The 12,441-nt window shown below is 36.5% G+C and overlaps 1 protein-coding gene across 1 annotated transcript in view; it reads right to left on the bottom strand.

Moving 5' to 3' along the window:
- Positions 1-12,089, bottom strand: part of pdgfd (platelet derived growth factor d) — a 79,290-nt gene extending 67,201 nt beyond the window's left edge. Inside the window, exon 1 of the mRNA XM_038267902.1 lies at positions 11,518-12,089. Within this exon, the coding sequence (XP_038123830.1) occupies positions 11,518-11,635 (118 nt within the window). The 5' untranslated portion in view covers positions 11,636-12,089. The remainder of the gene's footprint in view (positions 1-11,517) is intronic.
- Positions 12,090-12,441: the final 352 nt, after the last annotated feature.

Below are 12,441 nucleotides of genomic sequence, written 5' to 3'. Positions count from 1 at the left end.
GGCAGAAAAGTGGAGGGAACGGTCTTTTAACTAGGCATATCTTTCTCCAAACACCTTTTCCCTTCTCCTTTTCTGTGCCCTACAGCTACTTTCTACATTTGTTCATCATCTGCCCACACTTTATGTAGAAATCTGAGCTTCACCTTAAGCATGAACCTATGCTTCGCTTTGGAAGAAATAATTTTATTTGTTGTTCTGTTTTTATTTCTGAAAAAAGGCTACCCCTCCCCTCATCACAATGTCTAATCAGTCAACACCCTAATATTTGTGAGCGTAGGATCACATTAGGTCCTGCCAAGTATTTGGAGGTGTGGTGGCTTTGGCACAGGCAGAATGTGGAAGTGTATATAGGCACGATGACAGCTATTTATTGGGGGATTCCCTCAAAAAGGGAGGTCCTGCAATTGTCTTTGGATGTACAAGACCAGAGGTGGGTAAGCAGTTTAGCACGCTGGGACTGAACTGAATGTGAGTCATGAATTCCAAATAGTCTCACTGAATTGCACCCCCCAAGATTGGGTAAACAAGCTCATTAACCCCTTTGTGTGAAAAAAGGAATCCATAGTTTCATGTCAAATAAATTCAACATTTTGCTAATGATTTAGAGCAGGGGTGTCAAACTCATTTTCTCTGAGGGCCACATCAGCGTAATTGCTGTCCTTAAAGGGCCAGATGTAACTTATAAATGTAACTAAATGTAATTGAATGTAATGTAAAATAAATGTAACTACTCCTTAATGTTAAATAACTCATTATTTATTATAACTTATTCAAGTGACAATTACAGTTGCATAGAAAACATATGCTTGCTTGTTGCTCTAACACACGTGTCACACAGCCGCTTCCTACCCAGTCCTCCTCATCGGTCACTCCCCCTCCAACCGAATCACTATCATCGATATTTTGAAGCATTTCTAAAGCCTGTATCACTGTTAGGTTTCTTCTGAACGCCACTTTTTCCATATTAGCCAAAAAGTTCTAGGTAGAATGTTGGTTTCTAGGCAACGGTACCAAACGTCAATCAACCGCGGGAAGAATTTACAATGCAACTAATAGAGCTGTCAAAATGATGGTTGCGGGGGATCGAGGTAGAATTAACCATATTTATTTTTTACGTTTTAATTTTATAAAAAAAACTAAGTGAAAATGAAGGAAATATAGAAACAGGAAAAGTCAGTTAACATGAGCAAAATAAATTTAATTTTAAATATAGTTCTTTCCCTTTAAAATCTCAGAACCATCAAAATGACGGCTGTGGGAGTTCTAGCGGGCCACATAAAATGACATGGCGGGCCACATCTGGCCCGCGGGCCTTGAGTTTGACACATGTGATTTAGAGGATCTTACATCTAAGATTTATTCTATGTGTCCAAAATGTTGATAAAAAAGTAAAAATAACCTGAGCTCATAACATGTCTGTAGAGCTGTATTTTATTGGAGTTTATAAAGTCATGCAAGGAAGGTGTAACTTTTTTTTAAATATAGTTAAATATGACCATTCAAATACATTTTAAAAACATGTAAGGTGAAATACAGTCAGAGACTAAAACAGAATCAGCCGAGAACCACAAGAAACAGCTACTGCTTATACAGTGGAATCACTCAGTTAGCTGAGAAGCCAAGACCGTTCCAGAAGCAGAGCTCTGTTGCTCTGAAAACTTCGAAGGCACAGTTCAAAGCAGGCTTATTCTGAAGGATGGCTGCAAGTTATGCCCAGCAATGTCTTCAAGAAGAAAAAAAAAACTGCATCTCAGCTGCACAGAATCCAAGATCAAAGTAAGGTGACCAGATTTCAGAGGCTATACTGTAGTTGGGCACATTTTCAACTCAGACATAAAAATGATAATTGAAGTTCTCAAGATAAAATAAATAACCAAGGACAGTAAAAGTTCTGTTTGTTTTTACATATTTGTCTATTTAAGCAATGCAAAGCTCAGTTTAACAGAAGTAATGTGTCTCTCGTTAATGGTGTTTACATTTTCCAAGAATATCGCAAAAGGGCAATAGTAATAGAGTATTAAAGAGAGAGGAACAGGAGGGTCATTCATTCATGCATTCAACCTAGACCATTTTTGTCTCTCCTTTTTTTCTAAACGTCCTCTGCTCTTCTCAGCCCGTTAGCTTTACTCTCAAATCAATCTTCCTAGTTTCTTCCTCTCTGACTCACTCTTTTTCTGTCGGTCTACTTTTCTTCTCTTGTTTTAAGATAATTACAACCCCCTCAAAAACAGTCTAGGCTGTAATAACATAAAAAATTTAATTTCCTATTAATATTACACAGATACTTCATTGAACATTTATCTGTAGGAGGAAAATTTACCCTCACCTAGAAAGCAAAATTGATAAAAGATCTACACATTAACCTGGGAACGCTACCATCGAATAAGTTCAGGGAAAGGAGGGATGTTCAGCAGACTCTTTGGAGCTGACTGGGTGAAGCAATGCCTACCAACGATTGGCTGTAGCTGATCATAGTAACAACTATTATAGCAGTAGACAGCATGAAAAACCAGAACAACTTCTGCTTTTATACTCTCGGTGTTCCTCTTTCAAAGACAGAATAAATGATTCTGACAAATTAGATGTGATAGTAGCAGTAATGTGTATTTTCTCCTGCATTTGGTTTGGTTTAGAATTTAGATTGCAGGCAAGGTTAAACTACCCCAAACATAAAGCCAAGTTCATTAAGGGATATGTTTAGCATAAAATAGGAAAAGCCCTGAAACTTATGGCAAAGAATGGTAAATGGCCTGTACTTATATAGCACCTTTGTTCAAGTCAGGAGACTTGACCAAAGCGCTTTACATTACATTCAGTCATTCACCCATTCACGCACACACTGATGGTGGCAAGCTACACTGTAGCCACAGCTGCCCTGGGGCTCACTGACAGAAGCGGGGCTGCCGTACACTGGCGCCTCCAGGCCCTCTGACCACCATCAGTAGACAATGCAGGTGAAGTGTCTTGCCCAAGGACACGACGACGCTGAAAGTCGGACCCGGGGCTTGAACCATCAATCCTTCCATTTCAGGGCAAACTCCTACATCCAACGCCACTGTCGCCCTGAAGAGCTTTGATTTTAACGTCATAGAGTGTATCTGGGATTAAATGAAGAGACGAAAGATTTGTATTTATTTCACCAAAATGTTTGTAGCAACCTACCAGCCTAGTTTATTCAGAACTTGAGAGCAAGTGTAGCAAATACCATTCCTACAGTAGTGCAAGCATTTTATGTTTACTTTATCTTAACCTTTGCTTTTTAAGTTGTTTCTCAGTATGAATTGTAAAACGTACATTTTCAGTTGAGTTCAAGGGGTTTGTTTTGCGTAAACGTGTACAGGTTTCCAAACTGCATTTAACTTTGACGCTCTAACCTTCCTTATGTAACCATTTTTTTCCCTGATGCTAGAGTTTATACAGGCAATGCTCTTTTGCGATACTGGCAGAGCCGCAGAGCCACAGCTTTTGATTAAAACAGCTCAAACAGGAGGCAAAAAGATGAGAAGATAAAATCAGAAATAAGACAGGGAGAGATTAAAAGAGAAGGAACTGGAGAGATGGAGTGATATGTAGAGAGGCACAGTCTGATAAGATGGGCCTGAGAGAGAAAGGCAAAAGATAAAAGGAGCATTATTAGAAGAAGAGGATTCAGACAGCTATGGCAGTGTTCTTAATAAACCGTGCTGTGGTTATGTACTGATCAGGGCCAGAGGTTATATTCCATGTTAAGCACAGTTGCTCTTTAACTATATAATGGCATCTTGACACTGAATCTCTAAACTAGTACTGTTCAATGCGGGAGGTTAACTGTGGCATTAGTTGTAAGTGAGGCAGGCTATATGCAAGGGTAAGAGGAGCTTTGCCCCCTCGAGTAAAGTCTGTCCAAGGAAGAACCTCTCTCATCGTGTGGCCTCTACTCCACACTTTGCCCGCCCCCGTGCAAACCACTGCTTCCCTCCAGTAAACACCAAATCACTGTCAGTATGTAAATGAACCTTTCAGTAACCAGGTTAACTATGAGGTTTTACACTCAGGTGATCAGTAGTCTGGCCAGTCATACTAACTTACATCAGGTGTAAATCAGTTTGGAGAGGATCAGACAGTGTGTTCTAAAACAGACTGACTAACCCATAAGGCAACAGCACTTTTCTTTAACTGTAACAGTCATGATTAAAGCTGCATCAGTGCAAGGTTTTAATTATGTCCATTATTATTTGCTGAATGAATTGGATATATCTTCAAAATAGCAACAATTGACTACTGTAAAAACTTTCTTTTTCAAACAGATGTTTTTGCTTTTTTTTATTGGTTCTTACCCTTGGCTTGCCTTTAATACTGGCTCTACCCATCTGTTTGACTAAGTCGCCATGTATACAGCCAGTTTGGTTGGCCAGACTAGGGTCAGAACTGAAGCAGTTACAGTAAATCTTAAGTAAGCAGCAAATTTCTGTAATTTGCTGAAGCAGTTTCTGTCATGAGATACTTGACAAAACAAGTTACAACAAAAAACTAATGTTAATGCAGTCTCTATTTGTTCTGTCAAGTGGGATATGCTACACAGTTCTAATCACAGTATGAGCTCAAGGACATGTTTCTAAATCACAAATGCAAAGTTCCTGCTTTGCACTTCTCCACTCCTCATGTTACTGAATGGGAAAGCAGAGCAGCCCCTTTCATTACCTTAGACAGGTAATGACAGATTTTGTGGACTCCCAAAATAGACTTGATGCACAATAACCACAAGGCTAAACATTATAGTGCTGTTGATAAAAAAAAGGGGGAGGGTTAAGAGGCCTTTTAACAAATGCTACTGAGAAATGCTTGCAATGTCCCCTGAATATCTACATTATGTACATAACACACCTTTTGCAATCATTGAAATCCATGATAACAAAGCCTTGTCTAGCTATTCCCTGTATGTTTGACAAGTTTAATCAAGAGAAGGCTAAGAGAAACAGACAGACAGATAGCAAATTAAAATTACAATTTCAACTATCCCTCCAAGTATTTTTGAGTTAAATAAATAAAATAAATATCTTTTTTTATTACAGCATCCTACTCAAAATCTTTCTACATGAATACTGTTATGTTACTCTGAGATATGTGCTCTATATACAAAGACATAGCAAATGCATACAGATGTGCAAAATAAACTTGATACTAGAGCCCTAGTCAGGTGGGTTTTTAAAACAGACAACAACCTTTGTAAGAAAAATCCAAAAAAACTAACACTCAGGCATATCCACAGTAGGATAGGTGAATGCTGGGAGAGCCCCATGCATTAAGTCAATCAAATAATGGAACCCTTGAATTCCTCAGCTAAGGGAACATAAATACACACACTTATAGACATATGTGAAAACATTTGATTATTTGATTAGTGCTAAACTGCAGGGGATTAAAGCGCTTTTCAAACAGACAAGTCCTTTTCTGTAACAACTGAGATCACATGCTTTCAAGGTCTGTGATGATCAGGCGTTTAAAAACTTTAATCAAGTTTGTCTCTTTTCATACCATCTAATCCTACAAATGGTATTAGAATTTTCACTAAATAGCTCTCTGGTCTTATCAAGTGAATAGGGCTGAAACAATTAATTATGAATAATCGATTATTGAAATAATCAACTAATTTAGTTATTGATTAATCGTTAAATGGTGTATAGAGACTCTAAAACATGCCTTTAGCTAACAGAGCAACACACTTAGAGCAGTAATTATACAAGAATATTTTCTACAAAACCTCACCTGGACCTCACTGCAATTGGCCTGTGGATGCTTGAAATCTAACAAAAAAGGTGTTATACATGTACACAAGGGCGTAGGAATATGTTTACTATTGGGGGGGACACATGTCGGAAATCTGAGATTCGTAAATATTCAACAAAAACATATCTTAAGTATGCTACATAAAAAAAGGCTATTTAATCTTTTACTTTATTCCTTTATAAATGTGTCTTGCAAAAATAATGCATTTAAAATTTACATAATGCATTTGTTCATAAGATGTGAGCATATCACCAAACAAAATGACTGGAGTCTTTTATTAAGCAAAGGGAGGTGTCTTTCAAGGGCTTCAACCCTTAGCATATTTAGTGTCTGCATCACACTAGAAAATCAAATATTTCAGTTTGATTAAAAGCAATTCACTAAACCACACATGTGCAAAGTTTGATATGTTTTATTTTGTCAAACTTGCAATAATGGTCAAAAATGAATTTATATAGGTTGACTGACAGAGGGAGCTGACAGTGTGGTGAAGAATTATGGACAGGGCGCTTTGAAGCATCTGGTTCAAAAACGCATTATCAACCTTTGGTAGAAATCCATCCATCCTTCCATTTTCTGTACACCCTGTCCCTTAGTGGGGTCGGGAGGTGCTGGTGCGGGGTCCACCCTAGACAGGTCGCCAGTCTGTCAAGACCTTTGGTAGAAATGGCGCCTTTAATTCCAGTTTGCAGTACAGAACAGAGAAAACTACAGAGTTGTCAATGTTGTGTTAATCTGTTTATCGTCTAAAAAGAGGAGCCAGCAGTTTATTTGAGGAAATAAAGGTGCAGAAGTTAATTAGTTGGTTAATTAGTGGTTGTGCAGTGGACTGCTGCACAACCAATGCGACCGCCGCTGCTAAGAATTAAAATTAATTCTCCCTGTGGTTTTAACTAACGATCAGGAGCGCGGCAGGTATAACATCTGTCAATTTCGGCGAATCAAAACCACGCAAAAAATAAAAAAATCCTTGTTAAACGCACGCCCAGACCGGGCTAATTTCAACACAAGTTGTGTTAGGTGACTGTAACTCACACTGACGTTTCTCTTTTTAAAAAAATCTGAGTAAGTCCTACTGCTGTTTCAGCCTTTTAGTTGGTGGTGGCATTGTACTGAAATGAGATATATAAAAAAAAAAAAAACATTTTGGCTAGCGTAGCAAACGTCTAGAGAAAGTTAGCAGTTAAATATTGGATGAGTGATCATCCCAAGACTACGGAAGAGGATTAGGGCCACTGAAAAAAAAAAAAAAGTTAAGTGATTTTTTAATTTCATTTCAGTTTAATACGGGAAAAAGGTCAGAATTCTGACTTTTTTTTCTCAGAATTCTGACTTTTTTTCTCAGAATTTTGGATCTTAATGTAGATGGTCACCATGAAGGAAGAGATGTGGAGCACTCAGCTTCACTGACAAAGATGTGAGTTGCTTGAGAGGGCCAGTGACACATTGGTGGAAAATGACGGAATTAGGCAACTTTTTACGTGCCCGTGGGGTCCCCTCATTAATGGAGGAGCAGAAGAGAGCTAGTCTCTAAAACAGACATGGCTATGGCTTGATGCTAACATGTTTATTTTTAAACATACTTTTGTTATATTACATTTGTGTTGTGTTTTCCAAATAATGTAGAAAATGGATGGTGGGTTTATAATGTTTACATTTTATGAGCAGGACAGGAAGCAGAGAAGTGTAGCATTACCTCCAACTAGTTAAACTCATAATTATGAAGTTATTCAACAAATTCCTCAAGTAAAAAAGTGCAACTTTTATTTTTTATTTCTTTTGTTGTTGTTTTTTTTTACCAGATTTGTTGATTAATTTCAAAATTATGTATTCCTTCCAAATTTCCAAATCTGAAGAATTTTTTAAACCAATATCTACATTATTTAACATTTAGTTTATGTATTAGCAGTACTTCCTGTTATATTTCTTTATACGTATATTTTACATTTTCTTGCACAGCAAGCTCAGCAGATTTGAAATTGTGTGCTTGTGTAAACACAAGTAGTCAATCTTTACTCTAAACATATATTCTGGTTATTTTTTAGTTAGACCTACTTGTTTTTATGTATCTGTATAAGTACCCCCCGAAAAAAAATAAAAACACTGTAAATTGATTAGAAATATTAATCATCTGTCAGATTTCTGAGAAAAAAGTCAGAATTCTGAGATTAAAGTCAGAATTCTGAGAAAAAAGTCAGAAGAAAAAAGTCAGAATTCTGAGAAAAGTCAGAATTCTGACTTTTTTCCCCATGTTAAACTAAAAAAAAATGTAAAAATCAGTTAACTTTTTTTTCCAGTGGCCCTAATCCTCTTCCATACAAGACTAAGATGACTAAACCAAAAAGATTCAGTTTCTATATATGAAAGTGAACTAAAAACAAAACGTTATAAATGGGCAATATTCATAGCAGCATCCCGACAGACTATTTTACCTCTTTCACAAGTTTCTGATTTCTGTGTCGCCGTTTCCCTCCCTGCTGACTGAGTGCTCAAACACTCAGCAGTTCAGAGAGGGGAGGGGGAGTACAGTGACGTAACGCTATGCTGCGCCTTCAAAATAAAAGCACGCTACTTAAAAAAAATGTCAAAATCTAATATTTTGCGGTACAATTTTTGGGGGGGACATATCCACCTGGCTTTTATATTGCCCCCCGCTTCCTACGCCGCTGCATGTACATATACTATTATTATTCTTATGCTAAGAAGAGTAATAGAAGTTGACAGAGTTTATCAATGTAAAACCACTAATTTTATGCAGTCGATCATTACTTTTTAACAGTACAGAGGCCCAACCTCTTGATCGCATAAACCTAAACTAATACTATATTTGAAATAGTGGAGAAAAAAAAAAAAAAACGAATTAGGCAGCAAAGAAATGCCACAATTTCTTGAAGCCATTTTTGTTAGATTTTGCAAATTTGGATAGACTGGATGAAATTACTTATTGATGAATTAAAAATTTTTTTTTTTAAAGTGATAAACAATGCTTTTAGCACAAAACAGCACTAAAGTTACACAGTCATTTGACATCATTTTTGTTAGACTTAAAGAAAATGGTACGGTGCATCTTAACTCAGGTCAACATTTATGGATGTCAAGTAGAGTAACCAATTATTTTGTATCCTATTTTTTAATCCTTAGTTAAGTTCATATCTTTTTAACTTGCAATTTACTTTGGCTTAACTAAAAACATATATAAAAAAAACATTAAATCCTAACAAGTTTATAAACAAGACATAATCGTATCACTTATGGAATTGTCTATATGTATTGAAGTGTATCTGTCTTTTTGGTCAAATCAAGGTATTCTTCTGTATAAGGAAAGTATATGTTAATTTTGCCGTGATGTCACTTTTTAAAAAATCTACTGCACTCAAGCTATGTATTGTGCAGTATAACACAGAGTGTTTTTCACTAGAGGCAGCATACCCTGCAACAGCACTGAAGTGCAAAGCAGATGCACAATAGTGTTACTGGATAATACTAATTAATATAAGTAGTGACCTCTTGGTCTGAACTAAAGAGTGTACACAAACGTTCCCAAGAGACTAGCTCTTTTGACAACGAATATAAGGATGTTTTTTGTGATTCCTCCTGAGAGGGTGAAGCCTATTCACACTCCTAACTTCAACTTTTGCCACCTCCTACTCAAACCAACACCTCAAAGGAAACAAAACAAAACATATTTAGAGGCATAGCTGGCATTATAGCAAAGCTTTCTTAGGTAAAGAAGAATCTCTACAAAAATATTATAGTAATGCTAAACAGAGTAAAGGACTCTGGCTTCACTCGACCCTTAGTTTTAAACATTAATATTTAGTAAACATGTAAGTAGCTGTCAGAAGGCTGTAAGGAAAAACTCTAATTACTTACTATATATATCAACAGGCATTCTAGACCACTTCCTCTTAAAAGTTTGCCTTTTTGAATCTATAAAACCTGACTTTCTTGAAAACAGTCTGCACATTTTTGTTTTGTTGAATGTGCATATATCTTTTTTCACATACTGTAAATGTTAAATTTTTTCATTTATCAGATTTGAACAAAAACAAATGAAACAAATAGGAAGAAGATTCTCAGATATGTTACTGTCAAAGAAAATTGTTGTGTTAATAATGAATAGAATAGAAATAAAAAAAATCCCTCATATTATTCACTACCGTAGCTTTACTAGGAAGCTTTGTTTTTGACGCATGCATTACAAAAAGTTAATTTTCTTTATTTAAACTTAACTTCTTTGCATCTAGAAATAACTGTTAGTCTTTTTCCTAAATCTACATTTTATAACCCATCTGTTGGCTTTTAATTTTAGTTTAATTGCAGTGCAGCTGTTTGTCCCATATCTTTAATAGTTTACACTAGTAACTAATTACTATTTTGCTAATCCATTAATCTGTCTAATCTTCTTTTTCTTTTAATCGATTTATAATCAGATGGCAAAAAGCCTCTTGAAGGAGATTATACTAGAATTTATAGCAAGTGAATCATTTAAGGCCTTCTGGATAGAGAATATTAATGGACTAGAAAGTTTTTTTTAATCTTGAATGGAAAATCTTTACATTTTTTTTTTACAATTTTGGTATTATAACTGCTTTAAGTGGGTTCCTCTATCAGCTAAAGGCACCTTTTAGAGGCTTTAAACTAAAGTTAATGATTAGCTGATTACTAAATTAGTTGACAATGATTTAAAAAATTAATTAATCCTGATTTGATTAATTGTTTCAGCCCTATTTTACACAAAATCCTTTCACAAGTAGAATGTGACACAGTGCACTGCTATCAGTCATACATGCATTTCAAGTATGAGTGAGATGTGATGTGTTCAAATATTTGTTCACTTGCATTTTCAAACAAACCTCTGAAGTCTAAAGCTGTATTTACACTAAGATGACCCACTGTGTATGATTGCATAGGTTTCAGTAAAACCTATGCAATCATACACAGCTGGACTCAGCAAATACCTAAAAGCCATTTGGTTGTTCTGCATTTTATTCTGGGGTATCAATGTAAAGGGGGCAAAAATACCTATGCGTATTGCATCTTTCAGATTACTTTGATGAATTTGTGTAAAAATCTTGTAAAATTAAATTTTATAGTGATGTACTACTTTGTGCTGATTTATCACAGTACTTCCCATTAAAATACATTAAAGTTTGTGGTTGTATCAACACAGAATGTTTACAAACACTATATTTAGGAGTATGAAAAACATGCCATCTAAAGAGTCCCCACCTGAACCCCCCAAACAGCTAAAGGTTATATAGTTCAAACAGGCCTGAGGGGGTGCCTACCTTGACATAATATCATATATTTGCTTATTTTAATGTTTTGCAGCTGGAAGCAGTCCTACAGCTGAGTGAAGGTGCACAATCAAAGCCACTGTAGCATGACTCTAACCCCAGGGCTTTGTGAGAGTCATGCTACAGTGCTGAAAAACTATCCTGGCAAATTTCCAATAAACTGTATAGTGAATTAGGAAAGTTGCAGCAGAATCTATTGCATCTCCCTCCAATTATAACTCACCAGCTTAATGCTAGCTTGGATGGTTAAACATTTATTTGGTTATAACTGTTGCTCATTTCCCCTCTCCATTGAACATTTACAAACTGTATCATTCATTTGTTACACAAAATAAAATATCTACCTCAGATCATTATGTCTTTGTTGTATATTACAACCACATCTATAAATAAGTAGGCTGCGTTTTTTAAAACTTAGATATTGGAGAGAAAAGAAATAAAGCCATCTCACCGGTGGTTATGCTGTTGCCTCTCAGCACCTTGGCATTGGCGACCTGAGCATTTCCCATTCTGCTAAAAGTCCCCAGAAATAAAACTATCCACATCTGGACAATCAGCGCTCTCCTCATGGTGTTGCTTCAACTTTTGGCCTTTCTCACAAACTTTTTCTTTCACTTTCTAATGATTCGGCGAACTAATAATTCCCTGCGAACCTGACAGTCCAGATCGCTTTCCTTTCTACAGCACTCGCATCTGCTAATGTGTTCCCTGTTTAAGTGAAGGAAATAAACGTGTTGACTCCCTGACGCTCCTGATGCGCGGACACAATGTCCAAAGTAACAAAGTGTGGTAGAAGTAGAAGTTGCCTTGCTGCACAAACCGAGGACAAACCCCGAAACGAGGATGAGCAGGTGGAGGATTTATATCCCCGCTCACGGTCAGACATGAGATTATAGGCGCCGGACTTCTTATCACCGTGAAAGCAAAAACATTCAAGTCAGTCGCCGGCAAATAGTTTCTAACTAACGCATTCACACTAAAAGTCGGCGCGCCTCAAAGTTTGCAAATAGCGCCACGCGCTTCTCCTACTCTCCTACTCATGGACGAGTGCGGATATGTGCGTATTAATCCGGTTACTTGAGATGTTGGTACAGAGGTCAGGAGACTATTCAGATTTGGATTTTGATTAAAGTTATATGTCAGTTTTTTTTATCTTACTTCCAACTTGAAGTAGAGTTTTGGCACAGTCCATCCAGAATCTTTGATGACTCAGAAGATTATGGGTACTTTTTATATATTTATTCTTCTTATTATTATTATATATTTAGATCATCTCTCTCTCTCTCTCTCTCTCTCTCTCTCTCTCTCTCTCTCTCTCTCTCTCAAAATATATATGATGGGTAAAGATTATCAGTTTAATAGACCTGGGATTAGC

Source organism: Cyprinodon tularosa, unplaced genomic scaffold (genome assembly GCF_016077235.1).
Source record: "Cyprinodon tularosa strain WSP-4 unplaced genomic scaffold, ASM1607723v1 ctg69, whole genome shotgun sequence".
In the NCBI taxonomy this organism is placed as follows: domain Eukaryota; kingdom Metazoa; phylum Chordata; class Actinopteri; order Cyprinodontiformes; family Cyprinodontidae; genus Cyprinodon; species Cyprinodon tularosa.
The sequence above is the reverse complement of the archived record's forward strand: the minus strand, read 5'-3'. Positions and strand labels throughout refer to the sequence as shown.